At 37.1% G+C, this 17433-nt stretch overlaps 1 protein-coding gene across 2 annotated transcripts in view; it reads left to right on the forward strand.

Annotated features, from left to right (window-relative positions):
- The first annotated feature begins 3777 nt into the window (after window positions 1-3777).
- LOC109240532 (katanin p80 WD40 repeat-containing subunit B1 homolog) overlaps window positions 3778-17433 on the forward strand; it is a 15541-nt gene continuing 1885 nt past the window's right edge. The window contains exons 1-15 of one of the 2 annotated variants that reach the window (XM_019407186.1): window positions 3778-4388; window positions 4763-4893; window positions 8952-9069; window positions 9661-9887; window positions 9966-10068; window positions 10745-10815; window positions 11653-11727; window positions 11811-11954; window positions 12094-12271; window positions 12755-13270; window positions 13799-13855; window positions 13970-14847; window positions 15636-15761; window positions 15945-16019; window positions 16117-16229. In XM_019407186.1, the coding sequence (XP_019262731.1) occupies window positions 4364-4388; window positions 4763-4893; window positions 8952-9069; window positions 9661-9887; window positions 9966-10068; window positions 10745-10815; window positions 11653-11727; window positions 11811-11954; window positions 12094-12271; window positions 12755-13270; window positions 13799-13855; window positions 13970-14847; window positions 15636-15761; window positions 15945-16019; window positions 16117-16229 (2837 nt within the window). In that variant the 5' untranslated portion in view covers window positions 3778-4363. Of the gene's footprint in view, window positions 4389-4762; window positions 4894-8951; window positions 9070-9655; window positions 9888-9965; window positions 10069-10744; window positions 10816-11652; window positions 11728-11810; window positions 11955-12093; window positions 12272-12754; window positions 13271-13798; window positions 13856-13969; window positions 14848-15635; window positions 15762-15944; window positions 16020-16116; window positions 16230-17433 lie in introns of both variants that reach the window. The other variant, XM_019407187.1, reaches the window with a different exon arrangement.

Below are 17433 nucleotides of genomic sequence, written 5' to 3' on the forward strand. Positions count from 1 at the left end.
CCAGGCGGTGTTCATGGCTGAAACGAACAATGAGAACTAAAAGACGGTTAAGGGTTGATTGTGTGACATATGGTTGTCTAGGTATACACTAAAGTTCGACGGTTCAAAGATATCAAATCTACCGATTGACCGAGTATATCCGACATATGTTCACTACGGAAAGTTCAAAGGGAAACCTACTTATCCAGATGCAATTAATCCTTACTTGCAAATCACATAGCTTTCATCTATGATCTTTCTTGATACAGCCATTCCCATTCATGTGGGGGATTGTTGGACTTTAAGCCATTGGGCTTTAAAGTAGAAGAAGTGTGAATTGAAAATGGAGGGAAATAAAATGGAGGAAAATTGAAAATTTGAAGAAGTGAACTTTTATCTTGCACTTTGTCCCTCATTGGTGAGGGACAACCACATTTGTGTGCTTATATATAAAATCACTTCTTAAAGCTCATAAAAGGAGTTGAAGAGAATGAACCCTCGCGCCGTCGTCGTCGCTCGCTCGGCTCGGCTTCGGCTTCGGCTTCGGCTTCGGCTTCGGCTTCGGCTTCGGCTTCGGCTTCGGCTTCGGCTTCGGCTTCGGATTCGGATTTGTCAAATGATCGATAAGATTATTTTTGGACAAAATTTATTTAATTATTTAATAATTAATTACCCTGCTGCTGAAGGTTCAGAGGGCCTCTCTGGCCGCGGTTCTGCCGCGACCGCGACAGGCAGGTTCAGAAAGCCCCTCTGACCGCGGTTCTGCCGCGACCGCGGTAGAACCGCGGCAGGCAGCGTATTCTTCTGAAAAGGCATCTTTTCCATACACCTCTTCTGATAATTGCCTATAAATTCTGAGGCAAGGCTCCATTTTCTACACACGAAAAACACTCCAGAACTTCTTTCTTTCTGAATATACTGCATCCTAATTCGCAGTCTCTCTCTCTCAAATTCGTAAGTGTGATTTTGCTCCGTTCTTTGAGTTCGTTGGTATCCTGCAGTTTGTATTGCCACTGTTGCAGGAAGGTTTATTCCGTTTTATCCTGGGAGGATTTAATCCATTACCTTGGCAACGTGTGAGGGGGTTAAAATTCCTTAAGGACACACAAGAAAATTGTGGACTCGGAATATTTCTTAAACTCTTATGTTTTTCCAGTTTCTTTTATTTTTCTAACAGTTTTGTCTGATTTTTGGTTTAACACAGTAACGCTCACATAATGTTACTCCAAATTTGGTGTAACACTATTCACACACCAAAATAGTGTAAGAAATGGTGTTGGGTTGGAGCACCAAAACATTAAATCTTACACCAAAATAGCATTTGACGTCAAAAATGGTGTTGAGTTGGAGATGGTCTTAAAATTCCAATATAAACAAAAAATAAAGCAGTAATTTCTTTCCAAAATATCTAAATTTTGGTGGACAAAAGTTACACCGGGCATGTACCGATAAAAAAATAACAAATTCCCGACGAAATAATTGCAGTGGGCAAAACTGGCCTAAAAAACATTGATATGACAAAATGAAAAATAGAAAACATAATGGTAAGGGAACATGGCACATTGTTCACAGTGAAAAGCAATTCATTAAAAGGTGATACAATGAACATTCACAAGCATGATGATCAACTATCATCAAACCTCCAAACAAGCAGGCAACAACACATTAGCTCAGATTTTGTTACAATCAATAATTGCTAAGGTTATTGCAATTTCGTCTAACTTTGAAATATTATTTTCAATCTTTTTTGTATTACAATCAAAAGTTAGATTTACATTAAATCAGATCTATAATTGTGTTTGATGTAATTCGCAAACCCTGGTTGTCTTTTGGGAGCACCTATCTCCCATCGATCCTGCACTTGTGGCTGCAGCCATGGGTGGATCCGGGACCGTATTAGCATCCTGGAAGACAGGAAACAGATCCTCCGTAGAGCAGAACGAATTGTTCTTACATCTCTAATCTCTCCTACCAAATGATCATAACTCATATGTGTCAAACTTTTATACCAGTTGGTAATATCAAGAATTCATAATTTTGGAATTAACTAGTTAAATGAATTATTGTGTTTTAGAAATGTAGTCATAATTCATAAGTTAGTTTTGTTCCTTACTTCCTTTTACTTCAAGTCTAAGAGGTTTCAATGCCCCATACCTATTCTTACTTCTTAGGAAGTTATAATAATTGCACTAAGAATAGTTCACCCTCTTTATTGGCTATAACATTATGCATGGAAAATCCCATAATTATTGTCCTAATGATGAAAACAACAATGATGGTAAAAGTTTATTTCTTTAGCCATAGAACTAGTGAACCTATATTTTATTTTATTTAACTACTAGAAATAACGATCATATTCTATTAAAACAACATTTTTTAAAAAGTTGGTAGACTATCACAATTTGGGATATCTGCAGATTATTTAGCGATTAAGCATTAATCTCGAGGCAATTATTCAAAAAGAAGTCAAATGCATCAATGGATCATTTTGAGTATTAGTAATTAATTTAATGGGGTTGACAATGACACTTCACCACTTAATCCTCTTCCAGTAAAGATGACATGAAAAAAATACGTAGTGCAATTACCAAACTCAATAACTAACTTTATTTTTAATTGATAATTAAAGGCCGGATAACTTTTTTTAATATTATTTTCTCTTGTTAGGAATATAAATGATTCGAATTATGCTCTAAGTCAGAAGTTTACAGCTAGTAGCTTATTGAAAGAATTGTAACCTTATATTTTTTTGAGTATAAATTTCGATTCTCATATGATTTTTTCTTTTAGTCACATTTCTTGAATACTCTCATCTTATTCATTTTCACCTAATCTTTTTCTTTTCCCTTTCTCTTACCTCGAACTTCCTCATTTCATTTTAAAAAAATAAAAAAGAAGAAAAACAACGTAATTGATTATGAGTTTGTTGAATTGCCTCTATCTAAATTACACTATGAGTATTTTAATTAATTTTTAATTTATTATTAAAGTTGACTTGAAAGCTCAAAAACGATATTTTTCTGATAAAGACAAAACTTAACTGAACATCTAATATACATTACGTTGCTTTCTTAACAAAAATTAGGTCTTAAAGTACTTCTTCATCATTATTTAAACTCTCAAATGCAAAGAAAATCTCTGTTCCCTCCATTGTCTTTAGAGGCGAAAATTATGTATTTCCTATTTGAGATATTGCTAATTTATTTATTCTCTTCTGGTAGGTAAAGGATGATATTGGAAGTTTGTCTGCTAATTTAAATATTTATTCTTCTTAAAGATTACTATTGTATTCGTTATCTTTTTTTTTTTCAAAAGTTTTTCAGGATAAGCTGCAACTGCTCTTCAATTGGGTAACCTGTTCACTGATTCAATTATTTATTTAATGCATTCTATCTTTTTATTATAAAATATAATTTTTTATTACGCTAAAATGAAATTCCACCTACCATTTACGTGTGTCGACATTTTTCAAAATAATATTTTCGATATTAAAGACCAAAAACGATAAAGAAACGATAAAAAGGGGACAAATGGTCCTTGACCACCAGAGCTGGTTTTTGTTAGTGGCTAGAATGTTTGGACAAGTCAATACAACTAATAATTTTTAATTCAAATTGAAAAACAAAGATTCTGCAATAATTGTATACCAGAAAATAATGTTAAATCACATGTCTTCCGGTTAAAAAAAAAGAATAAACAAATCCTAGTCTGAAAAATTTATCCAAACAGATCTAACAACAGGGTTTCGTCTTTTTTTTTTTTATTTTTTTTTTCTCTTCCTTTTTCTTAAATTCTTTTTGGGATGAGAGGGGATGGTAAATGGTATAGTAATTTACTTGTTGTATCACAACAACGACATAATATTGACGATCTAACACAAATTGAAATTCAGAATTTACCGATCTCTGATTTTACAATATTTTTAAATATTTCTGCATTTATAATAAGAGTAATTATTTTATATAAATTGTAATGATTGCGACTTTATTCTATATCAGCAAAAATCCCTCTCTTCCCTAAAATCCCAGGGAGAATTTTACTAGTATAAATTTATAATTACAGAGAACAGTAAAGAACTAGGGGAGTAAATTAGTAAATCTGGACTCACTGTTGTTTGAATCTTACCTTTATATTTTTTGGCAATTTCTTTTTTCAGGTCCTCTTCTTTCTTCAAATCCTTGTGTGAATTTTCCCTTTCCCTTTTTAGCTGCTTTTTCCTTTTCCCTCAGACAAATTGATTCCTAACTTTCTCTGTGGATTTTCCACTCACTCTTCCTTCCTCTCTGTCATCCACAACAGAACTCTTCTCTTCGCCGTCCACCGCTACGTCGCCATTTGTCGGTGCTCCAATCTCGTACCGAGTTTTCCGATTTGCTGTACGGAAATGGCAAAACGTGGCTACAAATTGCGTATCCTTTTTGAATTTTTCTCCTCGGTTTTTCTTCCTTACTTAAATGCGGTTCAAATTTGAATCTTATTGTGATGTTATTATTTTTATTTGATCTGAGAATATTATACAAAGCTATATAGTAGTAAGTAGCTGAAAATTGAAGGAGGACTTTAGTAACTTTTTTTTTCTTCAAAATTTTGAATTTGTTTGGGATTAATAAATTCTGATTTTTCCCCTACGCTTTTTGATTGAGCTAATAGTTTAGTGTTGTAGGTGCATATCTTGAACTTCAATGTGTAATTTTTTTTCATTTTTTCTTAGTTTCAAGTATGTGGAGAAGTATTAATTTTTCGTAGTATGTTGTTTGTGATTCTTGACTAATATGGAATATAGAGGAATTTGTGGCGCATTCTGGGAATGTAAACTGTTTAAGATTTGGGAAGAAGACACGTAGGCAGTTTCTCACAGGTGGAGATGATCAAAATGTGAATCTTTGGTCCATTGTCAAACCAACATCCACCGCCGTGAGTTCAAAAATTCCATCTTTTCTAGTTCACTTGCCTGAGAAATGTTGTTTTGCTTAATTGGGATATTTGAGTTTACTTTAACAATGAGGTCTTTCTTTTTCTATGAATTTTTAATTCAAATGCAAAATGCAGTAAATGGGTGATCTATTGTGATTATGCCTTCTATGCTGGAAGAGCTACTGCTGCTTTTGTTGTTGAATCCTAGTCTAGATAATTAGAATGAGTGATGATTGAGGAACCAAGCATAACGTGTGCAATTTGGACAGGGAAGGGAACTTTCGAAATTGTTAGTGCTGCCATTTAGTTCCAAGTGAGGTGACATTACATTGTTCCTTTATTGGTGCCTTATAAAAGTCTTTACCAGTTGAGTTTTGAGTTGCCGCTTGAAAATGCCAGAGTCCCGCGGTTTCTTTTGAATGATCCGAAACATGAAACATGTGGATCACATGTTTCCGAATTTTTTCATTCATCTTACTAATGTGTTGGTTACAACCTGTGCTATAACAAAGAATGCAACTATATAGCATATCCCAGCAGAGGCAAAAAATACTTCTCCCTCCTTTCAGTTTATGTGGCAACATTTCTTATTTTGTCTGTTAAAAAGGAATGACAACTTTCTAAATTTGACAACAAATTAACTTCACTTCCCATATTAGCCTTAATGAGAAGCTTTTATAACCACACTAATGTTATGTAATGTTTATGACCGCAAGTTTCAAATGTCTTGTAGCTGCACAAATGTTATGGTATGCTTATGACCATTCAAGTCGTCATTTCTTTCTTAAACTCCGTGTTTATCTAGACTTTGCACATAAATTGAAACAGAGGGAGTAGGCGATTTCTTCCCATTTGCCTACGCCGAGGTGGTCAGTTGTTACCCGGTACCTTTGCTTGTGGGAAGGAGAAGGTACCTGGTGGAATAGTTGAGGTGGGCGCAAGCCGGACACATCCCTCATTGAAAAAAAAGAACAAAAATATATGGAACTGTAAACCTTTCGAGTGTCTGGTGATTTGGTAATTCATCTAACTATCAATGCATGGAATTATTTGTTGACTGACTGTGATGTTAAGAGGTGACTGCTACATGATCTTATTTTTATTTATCTTAATTCATTTAGTTATTGGAGGGGGGTGCGTGCTCCTTTCCGATTCGAGAACATGTGGTTGAAAGTGCTAGGATTTGGTGACAAAGTGAAAAAATGGTGGACAAGCTATGGGGTATCAGGGACACCTTCATTCATCTTTCAAAGAAACTTAAACTGCTCAAGGGAGATATTATTAGGTGGAATAAGGAGGTTTTTGGGAGGGTAGAGGTTAAAATGAGGGAGCTTATGCATGAATTGGGGGAATTAGAGAGAGGGGAAGGGACGAGGGAGTTAGATGAATCTGAGAAAGCAAGACTGGGGGAAGTTAAGAGGGAAATAGTCGAGTTAGCAATAGCTCAGGAGACTAGTTGGCGGCGAAAATCAAGGGCGCTCTGGTTAAAGGAGGGGGATTCGAATACCAAGTTTTTTCACAGAGCTGCGGTTGCAAATCGAAGGAGAAACTTCATAGAGTCCTTAGTTGTGGATGGGGTGAGGATTGAGGGAGAGGAGGAGGTGAAGGGGCGATAGTGGGGTTTTATGAGAACTTATACAAAGAGGTGTTACTTGGAGGCCTACGTTGGGGGGAATAGAGTTCAAACACATAGGGGAGGGAGACAGTGAGTGGCTAGAAAGGGATTTCAAGGAGGAGGAGGTGCACGAGGCTGTGTCGAGTTGTGCTGGTGATAAGGCCCCCGAGCCTGATGGTTTCTCCTTGGCCTTCTTCCAACTCTGTTGTGTTGGGACACCATTAAGGGGGAGTTGATGGAAGCCATTGAATACTTCCACGTGAATGGTGTTTTCGAGAGAAGTATCAATGCTTCTTTTATTACCATTGTGCCTAAGAAAGAAGGTGCATCTTGTAACAGAGACTACAGGCCTATCAGTCTCGTGGGGAGCATTTACAAGACTATTTCTAAAGTGCTATCCATTAGACTCAAAAAGGTTCTTGACGTGTCTGTTTCGTCCTCTCATAATGCGTTTGTGGAAGGTAGACAGATCCTGGACGCTGGTTTGGTGGCAAATGAACTTGTAGACTCCAGAAGGAAAAATAGAGAAACCGGCTTACTATGCAAGTTGGACCTTGAGAAGGCTTTCGACCATGTCAACTGGGAGTTCCTGGATTTCATTATGATGTGGATGGGGTTTGGGGTAAGATGGAAGGGATGGATCAAGTTCTGCATTTCCTCAGTCAGATTCTCTGTCCTGGCTAACGGTAGCCCGTGTGGTTTCTTTGGCAGCTCCGGGGGTCTTAGGCAAGGTGACCCCCTATCCCCCATGCTATTCATTCTAGTGATGGATGCTCTGAATAAAATGTTGGATTGTGCGGCGGGCAGAGGCTTCTTGCGAGGATTTTCACCTTCGATCGGGGCGCCCAGTGCCCGAAGAGTCTCTCATTTGCTTTTTTGCAGATGACACCCTGGTTTTCTATGATGCCGATATGGATCAGTTGACCTACCTGAAGCAGGTCCTACAGTGGTTTCAGATAGTATCAGGACTCAAAATCAACCTCGGCAAGTGTGAGATTTTCCCGGTGGGTGAGGTTGCTAACATCGATAGTTTGTCTTATGTTCTCAGATGTAAGGTGGGCTCTCTTCCCACTAATTACCTGAGTCTCTCATTGGGCGCTTCACATAAGGATACTACGGTTTGGAATCCACTGATCGAAAGGGTCGAAAAAAGATTAGCAGGTTGGCAGAAACGGTACTTGTCAAAAGGCGGTAAGGAAGTGCTTATTAAAAGCACCTTATCGAGTATGCCCACCTATTACTTGTCCCTGTTGCAAGTTCCTGTTAGCATCACAGTAAAACTGGAGCGGCTTCAAAGGAGTTTTCTTTGGGATGTGGCGGATATAACTAGAAAGCTTCATCTAGTGAATTGGCAGACTGTCACTTTCCCAAAGAAGTGGGGTGGACTTGGAGTAAAAGATCTTAGGGTATTCAACAGAGCTTTGTTGGGGAAGTGGCTGTAGAGATTCAGGGTAGAAGAGCATGCTCTATGGAGGGAGGTCATAGTAGAAAAGTACGATTCCACGGGAGGTGGTTGGAGGACCAAGGCGATCACAACACCTTTCGGGTGTGGCATGTGGAGGAACATCATGAAGAATTGGGAAGGATTCAATGGCAACATCACTTACAGGGTGGGAGATGGAAGGAGAATCAACTTTTGGAATCATAGGTGGTGTGGAGAGAATACTCTGAGGGTCTCTTTCCCCCACGTCTTCAGACTTTCAAACCAGAAGACTGGCCCCACCCATCTTGTGATTCTTGGAGATGGGGGTTGCGTGGCGATGGTTTGTTCACCGTAAAGTCCTTTTACCAGAGTATGTTAGTGAGAGAGGAGGCCACTTTTCCATACTCCTCGATCTGGATTCCTAAGGCGCCCACAAAGGTGTGCTTTTTTGCATGGCTAGCGGCGAAGGGAGTGATCTTGACTGCTGAAAATCTGCGAAAGAGAGGAATTATACTTGTTAGTTGGTGCTACATGTGTAAAAGCTCAGGGAAAAAAGTTGATCATCTTTTGTTGCATTGCCCTGTGTCCTCGGGTTTGTGGAGGGCGATCCTGAATCTTTTTGGTGTTCAATGGGTGATGCCAAGCACAGTAAAGGAAATGTTATATAGCTGGGCCGGTTTCCGTAGGAGAAGAAAGCAAAAGGCGTGGAAGTTCGCCCCGTTAGCTCTCATGTGGATAGTTTGGGGGGAGAGAAATAGGAGAGCTTTTGACGGTATTGAGTCTCCTTTTTCACATCTTAAGAATAGTCTTTTATCTTTGATCGCTTTTTGGTACACTCATATAGCCCCTACTTGTATAGAAGATTGGGCGTCATTTGTAGAGAATCATGCTCTGATGTAAATTCTCTACTTTTTGGTATACTTCTCGTATACGGGAGTTCTCTCCCTTTTGATTAATATAATTTACCTTATCAAAAAAAAATCTCAGATTGAATAGGTCTGCCTTTGTACAATTTTGCAGAGCCTAAGTGGTCACACGAGTCCAGTAGAATCTGTAGCGTTTGACTCAGCAGAGGTTCTAGTGCTTGCTGGATCTTCATCAGGTGTAATAAAGCTATGGGATCTGGAAGAAACAAAAAGTAAGTTGATGTTTCTTTTTAACTCTATATTTTGTAATTTGTACTAGCTTTACTCTTAAAGTGTTGCAGTGAATGTGTTCTAAATGTTTATTTGATGACTTTGATGTGTTATCCTCTAAGCATTTGGCCTACATATTAAGTACCTGCTAGACCTATAGTTATTAGAAAGCATCAGCCAAAGTTGCCTTGGCTAGTTGGCCCAATGATTTTGGTGTAAATGAGCCAAGCGTATATCTTGACGGTAGTAAAGGGCTTTTTACGTAAAACAGCTTGTTGATTTGATTTGCTTATGCAAGTAGAAAGCTAACTGCTTCACGATGTTATGCTGTACAGTTAATTGCGATTAACACTTAGTGGCATGGTCATGTATTTATGAATCAACTCATATGGAACTGAAAGAGCATCTATGTGGATCTGCAGTTTAGACAAGAAACTTGCTTTATGATTTCAGGATTGATATTAGTCATACTTAACTGAACGTATTCAAGCGTTGAATTATCTGCCTATTAACTAAAATATGTGATCCTATTTCTTAGATGAGCAAGTATGTCTAGGTTGACTTCTAATCTGGTAAATGTTCTTGAAGTGTAGTGGTTCGCACTCTTAATGGACACAGATCGTATTGCACGGCTTGTGAATTCCATCCTTTTGGTGAATTTTTTGCATCTGGATCTATGGACACTAATCTCAAGTTATGGGATATAAGAAAGAAAGGGTGCATCCATACATACAAAGGTCACACTCGAGGAATAAGTACCATTAGATTCTCTCCTGATGGCCGCTGGGTGGTTTCTGGTGGATTTGACAATGTTGTGAAGGTAATTCCTAAGTTGGCAAAAGATGTGACATTAGTAGACTCTTTTTTTGCTAGAGTATTAACCTTTATTGTTAGTCAGGTATGGGACCTAACAGCTGGAAAGCTCTTGCATGATTTCAAGTCCCATGAAGGGCATGTTCGATCTATAGATTTCCATCCACTTGAGTTTCTTCTGGCAACAGGTACTTTTTTAAAATTCTGTGCCCGATCATAGAATTGGTTCTCTGAACGAATTCTTGTCTGACTTTCTTTTTTTCCTTACCTTTTTCTTTTGATGTAAATGATTCTCCTTACCTTTGTCCTTAACCTTTCTTTTGGTTTATTTCAAATTCCAGTTGTGATTCTACATCTTCTAAAAATAGGATCCATTATCATTACTTTTGTGGTTAACATACCGCTTAGTTTTATTGGCTTGCCAAAAGGCTCTGGGTTCTTGCCTTCCTTTGTCATAAATACTTGTACTTGCTTAACTTTCGATTAGAAATGAGAATCTGGTCAATTTTAGATGAATAAAGGAATCACAGGAAGAAGGTGCGTGTTTAAGAAGCAATAGGGCTTGTTTCACTGGTTTATTGGTCAGATTATGAGAATTTCAAAAGTGGTGGTGTACTTGAGAGTTGAAAATGGTTATAACTTTTTTTTAGCTCTCCATCTATTATAAGGAAAATCTTGTTATGGTCCATTTATGATGGTTTTTTAAAACCAGATCCATCATAAGATTGTATTGTTCAACCAGGATCAAATATTTTATTCTCAAATCTCAATAAAGCTTTGTACATAGTCTCTCTCCAAATAAAGATACTTTTTTTTTCCAGCTCTTACCATGTGACTTTGTTTCAACACTTGAGTTGTTCTCAGGTTCTGCGGACCGTACTGTAAACTTTTGGGATTTGGAAACATTTGAATTGATTGGATCTACCAGACGTGAGGTATCTATGCCATTTTCTTTCAACTTTTTATTCTTTAAAAAAGAAAAATTTACACCTTGTGAAAGCAAGATCTTGGAAGGTATTCTTAGTTGTGTGCTTGTTGGTTGTTAGATCATATCAAGATATTTGTCTACATTTCATGCTATGAAGTAACTCTGGCTACTTACCCCAAAAACTTATTTTCCTCTTGATGTTTGCCTTCTTGTTAGATTTTCTGTTATGAGCTTGTATCAAAATGCTCATATAACTAAATTAAATATTCTTTTATTTTGCTGTTACAAACATGATTTAGAAGTTGCACCAGTAACTTGGTTATACTACATGAATTGATTGAAGCAGTTATTTAGTGAGCATAATTATGAGGTTCTTTCTTAGATAAGCAATATAAGATCTAAATGGTTGTCTCATGCGAGTTTCTCTACCATGTCTCTCAGAGGATGATCGGAAGAGACAGTAGGGTACATAATGTCTTGGGATATCTACCTGTTAGAAATATTTCCTGCTGTCTTTGTGCCCCTTATGTTTCATTTTACTCTTGGATGCATTAGAAGGATAGGTGGGCTGAAGCCATTAGACTTGATTCCCACTCCAAAGTATTTACTTTTCAATTGAATGTGGCGTTCTTCTCAGGTGTAGAACCAAGAATAACTGGCTATCTGAAAAAAATTCTCTTGCTTATATAATTTCTTTTCTGGGCATTATTGATACTGGTACATATTATTCTTTCTTATGAGACAGGACATTATGTTGCTTCCCGATATATTTGTTTTTATTATATTAAAATTTAATCTACTCAGATACGCTATGTTTGTGGAAAGTTTTGACGTGCTCTTCTAGGCTGCAGGAGTACGATCAATGACCTTTCACCCTGATGGAAGGACTCTGTTCTGTGGACTGGATGATAGCTTGAAGGTTAATCTCCTGGCATTCTGCATTGCTCTAATTTTTGTTGAAACAAGCAATTCTGATGATTTTTTACCACCTTTGATCTGAAGGTTTATTCATGGGAGCCTGTAATTTGTCATGACTCTGTTGAAATGGGATGGTCAACTTTAAGCGATCTCTGCATACATGATGGGAAGCTTGTAGGTGGTGCCTATTACCAAAACTATGTTGGTGTTTGGGTTGCAGATATTTCGGTAATTACCTTGATCACTGAAGCTTAAGTCAAACTTGTACATGGTTTCAATTTAGGCTTACACTTGACCCTTATGTTTCAAGATCAGTTTTCCCCATTGGTTTTACTCTTTGTTTTACTTTTGTGCTCTTACCTGTCAGCTTATTGAGCCCTATGGAGCTGGTTTAACTCCAGAGAGACAAAGTAACTTGGAGCAGAAACAGGAACATGTGGAGTGTCGTCTAGAAAGAGTAGGAAGCAACAGGAGTTCTAATTCAAGTCTGCGCTGCACATCACCTGACATTGATTCCAAAGAAATAAAGAATATATATGTGGATAGTAAGTTGTTTTTACATCCTCCTCTCAAAAGCGAAAACAGACCATGAAAACTAAAAAGAAAATTAACAACCTGGCATTAAGGAACTCTAATATTGTCATCTTGTTCAAGTATAGCCATACACATAGGGTGAAATAGAATGGTCTTGGGTAATTTATTAAGACCTGATATCAAATCCAACTTGATGTCTGTGTACTGATGGTTAGCTTGAATAAACTTGGTCATTAGGTTGAACCAACTTGTTCTGTCTTTTTAGGTTTAGTAGCTTTACATGCAATGTTGGGTAATTAGAAGATCTGACCTTGCCACTGATGTACTCTTATATAGAAGGATTTGATGAATATCGTCATAGTTCTTCATTAGTTATTAAAATGCAACTTTTTATTGGATAACTCTTCTACTTCATCTAGTATCACAATTATCAATTTACATGTCCACATTTATTGCAGTTCTAATTTCTATGCATTTAAAAATCCATTTTGCAGGTGAAAATCCTGTAACCATAAAGAAAGTTACTCCTCATTCTCCAAAAGTGGTTCCCCCTTCAGATTATAAGGAAAACAAGAAACAGTCGAGCCAGAAGCTTAGTTCTGCCATTGATTTACCTGCAAAAACTAATGGATCAGCAGTAAGTAAATCATTTATCGTCCCCAGTGTTGTGCCTCGTGATATTCCAGAGGCAAAGAACTTGGATACTTGTAGAAGGGAATCTATTACTGCAAACAGGGCAAGTGGTGGTATATCACAAAAGCCGTCTCACATAAAGCGCCTGTCCAACAACAAATTCGATATGGAGAAGATTTCTGTGACTCTCGAGTCTGAATCTGCTGACAAGTTGCCTTGTACAGTAGATTGTAAGAACGAATCAGATATTGATAGCAGGCGTATGACAGATAATAGTTCCAGGGAGTGTTCTGAGGCAAAAGATTCAGCTGTCAAGCATGGTGGAGAACAGCCTGAGAAAGTATCATTGCTACCACCGCTAAATAATCAGGAGAACCGTTAGTTCTAAAATGCTCTTTATTTGAATCGGCTTTTAAGCTCTATTGTTTGTTTCCATGTTGCACGCTGTTCTGCTTCTGCATTCTTCCTCTATTATTCTTTTCTAGGTTTTCTGCTAATTTGGACCGTTGATATTTACTCTACTTGTAGGTTTCTTCATCTTGAAGGAAATAACAAAATTTAAACTATGCATAATTCCAGTCTGGTCTTTCAGTAGTGTTCAGAGATAAGATTGTCTTAATTTAATTATTTTATACTTGAGTAGTGGTTTGATGTATGATGTTTTTTGAAAAATCATAATTAGCTTGCAAATCCTGCAGTCTGAATGATCATCGTTTGCTTTTGCCTGATACTTCGTAAGCCGCTGTGTCCACTTCCTGGTTTGGCGACATTTTAGTTCTCTAGCAATGGTTTAAAGTTGTAACTCAAAAGTAATGCTTTACAGTTTTGTATTTGGTCTTTCCCGTGCACATGCATAAGTTACAAGCATGGCACCAAATATTGACTTTATTTCCATTATGTTTCAGGTAATGTGGGCTTGGAAGGCAGGAAAGAGTTAAATCCGGTTAAATTTGTGAATGGAGGTTGGTATCTGATAAAATTTTGTTATAACAAAAGGAATTTTTAAAACGTTTTTTTTTTTTTTTTGAAGTAAAACTTCAAAAGAATTCTAATCAATCCTTTGTTTAAAATGGCAGTGGCAGTAGTGCGAGGAAGGACACGCAGTTTGGTTGAGAGGTTTGAGAAAAGAGAAGGGTTGAACATGGATGATATCCTTAAGCTAGATGCGGTGTCTCATTCTAAAACTGAGGAAGTAGAAATATCCCCTTTGGCACCTTCCTGTTGTAAAGATGAGGAACCAGAAACCTTCATTAAAAAAAGAGATGAGGAACCAGAAACAACCCCTTCGACAGCTTCTCGTTTTAAAGCAGAGGAAGCAACACGCCCTTTGCCTCCATCTCATTCTGGAATCGAGGAAGCAAATGCATGTACTTTGCCAGCTTCTCAACATGAAGTTGAGGAATTAGAAGCATCCAATAAGCCTGATTCTAAGTTTAAATCTGAGGAAGTAAAAACAACCCATTTACCAGCTTCTCATGTTGATAAGTTAGAAGCATCTCTTATGCCAGCTTCTCAGTTTGAATCTGAGGAAGTAAGAGCATCTCATTTACCAGTTTCTTGTTCCAAAGCTGAGCAATTTGAAGCATCCCCTAAACCAGCTTCACAGGTTAAATCCGAGGATGTAAGAAAATCCCGTTTACCAGCTTCTCGTTCAAAAGCTGAGGAATTAGAAGCATCCCCTGTGCCGTCTTCACAGATTAAACCTGAGAATGTAAGAAGATCCCGTTTGCCAGCTTCTCGTCCTAAAGCTGAGGAACTGGAAGCATCCCCAATGCCTGTTTCTAAGTTTAGGACCGGAGCAAGAACATCCCGTTTGTCAGCTTTTCGTCCAAAAACTGAGGAAGCTAAAACATCACGTTTATTAGCTTCTCGTTCTAAAGCTGAGGAAGCACAAACATTCCGCTTGTTGTCTTCTGGTTCTAATGCTGAGGAACCAGTAACAGCCCCTTTGCTGGTATTGAGCTTGTTCCACCTATACTTGATTGTTTCTTACATGGTTCTGTTTTGTTGATATGTTGATATTGCTTGGTCTATGTGTATCAGACATACCTTTATGTGCTAACTAATGGTGCAAATGCTGATATACACGTCCTGCACTGTGCTAACTGCTAAGTAAATTATGCAAGCCCAAAAAAAAATCTTTAATAGCTAAAAGTGCTTGTTGATTTTGTGAACATAAGAAATTCTAGTTAGTGCAAGTAGAGAACTTAACAGATAATATACTTGTAGTGTGTCTTAAAGAGTTACCATTACAAGGAGTTAGTATATTATCATTTTTGAACTTTTTCTTCATGGTAGAACTCCACAAAACAATTATTTGATTAAGCTTTGAATTGGATTATTTTGAAGCACGACTGGTGTTTTAATTGAAGCTCTTTTTCTCGTTTTCTCCATGTACTTGTGGGAAGTTGAGAACCTTTAGCTCCTTTGGTCTCAGTCTCTCACCCTCTCCTCTTTGTGATTTGAAGAATTTTCACAAAAATAACCACATTAATAAATAATAAAAAATAAAAAGAGAAGATATTTTTTTTTCTCTGCCTCAGCTTTGTTTTCCCCTTCCATCTCGGAAGTTGAGACATGGAAATGGAGGTGGAGTTAGGGTAACTGATTTTACTTGTAACACTGACTCTATTGCAGCTTTCTCTTTCAATATTTCAATCTATATTTGGTAAACTAGATGATGGTTGGCTTGTGCAGTAATTACAACATCGGCCCAACTCTTTGTTTTTTGCATACATGCAGAATACAGATCAGCAGACTATTGCACGGCATGAGTCAGCTCAGAATAATAATGTTGTTATTGAAGATCTTATGCAGGGCCATGATGTGCTACTAAGTTCGTTTAGATCTCGCCTGACAAAGTTGCAGGTAACGTTTAGCTGATGATCGTTTGTAATTGAAGCTTCTGGTTACGCGTTTCAAAACTGTGTGGCATGCAGACTACGTAGGAAATTTGGAGATCTTTCTGTTTGATACTTATGATATAGAAAATCTGTTTGTCATTTTGTAATGCTTGAAGCCTGTGACAAGTATAGTCTTTTAACCTCTCAGGTAGTTCGTCACTTTTGGGAACGGAATGACATTAGGGGTGCTATAAATGCCTTGAGGAAGTTGCCAGACCATTCCGTGAGCATTCATTGAAACTTCTCTGTCATGGCCTCTTCCCAAATATTATATTTGACAAATAGTTTAACATGTTTCTTAAATTTATGTCCTGTTGCAGGTACAAGCTGATGTTGTTAGTGTCCTCGTAGATAAAATGGAGATTATCACATTGGATTTGTTTTCCTGCTTGCTGCCTGTACTACTAACCTTACTTGATAGTAAGGTAGAAAGGTAAGTAGTGATGCAACTCACTTGTTCAGTTGTTTGCTATGTATTGACGTATTTATCTCCTCAAAGTCATAATAGTTTACCTTCGTACTGCACTCTCTTGATCGTCGAAAATTGTGAATGTCTGCCTTTGCTTCCACTTTGACATTCCTTCAAATATTTACTAAAGTGCTGCTCTAATAATGACTACCTCATACGTGGTGATTATTATTTTTTTTTTCATACCATTATCCAAGGGGTGACCAATCAAGCCAATAGCTTTATTGGTTTTTTCCTCTCCATCTTGTGTAATTAAAAGTTCTATCAAATACGAAAATAAATAAATTTGGAAGGCTGGAACCGAAAAGAGTGAAGGACATACAGGTCTTCTCAAACCTTGATATTTTATGTGGCTTTGTTATCAGTGTTTAATGTGGTTCTGAATTGGTCCAATTGAAGCTAAGAAGATAAAAGTGATTTTCTCATATGGTTTAGCAGCTTTAAGTTTCATGGTTTTGAGCTCGTTTGGATTAGCTGATTTGAAGTAGCTGATAAGCATTAGGTGCTGAAAAGCACTTTTAAGTGCTGAAACTGATTTAATAAATAAGCAGTTACGTGTTTGGGTACAAGTGCTGAAATTGATAATAAGTTGCTGCAGTATTTGATAAAAAAGTGCTGATAAGCTCTTTTTCAGTTAAAATGACTTAAATAACCTTAGAACGTTTTACACTTATAAGGGCATAATTTCTTCAAAATTTTTGATTCCAGATTGATTCAAATACAAAATATTCTATTTGTCATTTTATTTAAATACCACTGTGCTTAGATAAGATAATTTTTATGATAAATATAATTTATTTTATGATAAGCATATAATCATAAGTTATAATAATTAATAAATTGATAAAAGTTTTTTCATCAAAAAGAAAAAATTTGATAAAAGTTTCTCAGTAAAAAATAAACCTAATTAGGACAAATTATTTGGAGAGAAACAAACATTGTCTTCATTACCACAACACTAAGAAAGCAATACACCAAACATTTGATATGTCCTCATTTATTACATACAGTTCAAAGATTAATGCACAATCACATAGATATAAATATGCAAAGGAATAGAGAATTTCCTTATTAAATAGTCAATGAGAATTGCAGACTTGAAGATGTGTGTGTGTGTGTGTGTGTGGGGTGGGGGGGGTGGGGGGGTTAGGTAGACTACGTGAGGCAG

Source organism: Nicotiana attenuata, unplaced genomic scaffold, assembly GCF_001879085.1.
Source record: "Nicotiana attenuata strain UT unplaced genomic scaffold, NIATTr2, whole genome shotgun sequence".
Taxonomy (NCBI): Eukaryota; Viridiplantae; Streptophyta; class Magnoliopsida; order Solanales; family Solanaceae; genus Nicotiana; species Nicotiana attenuata.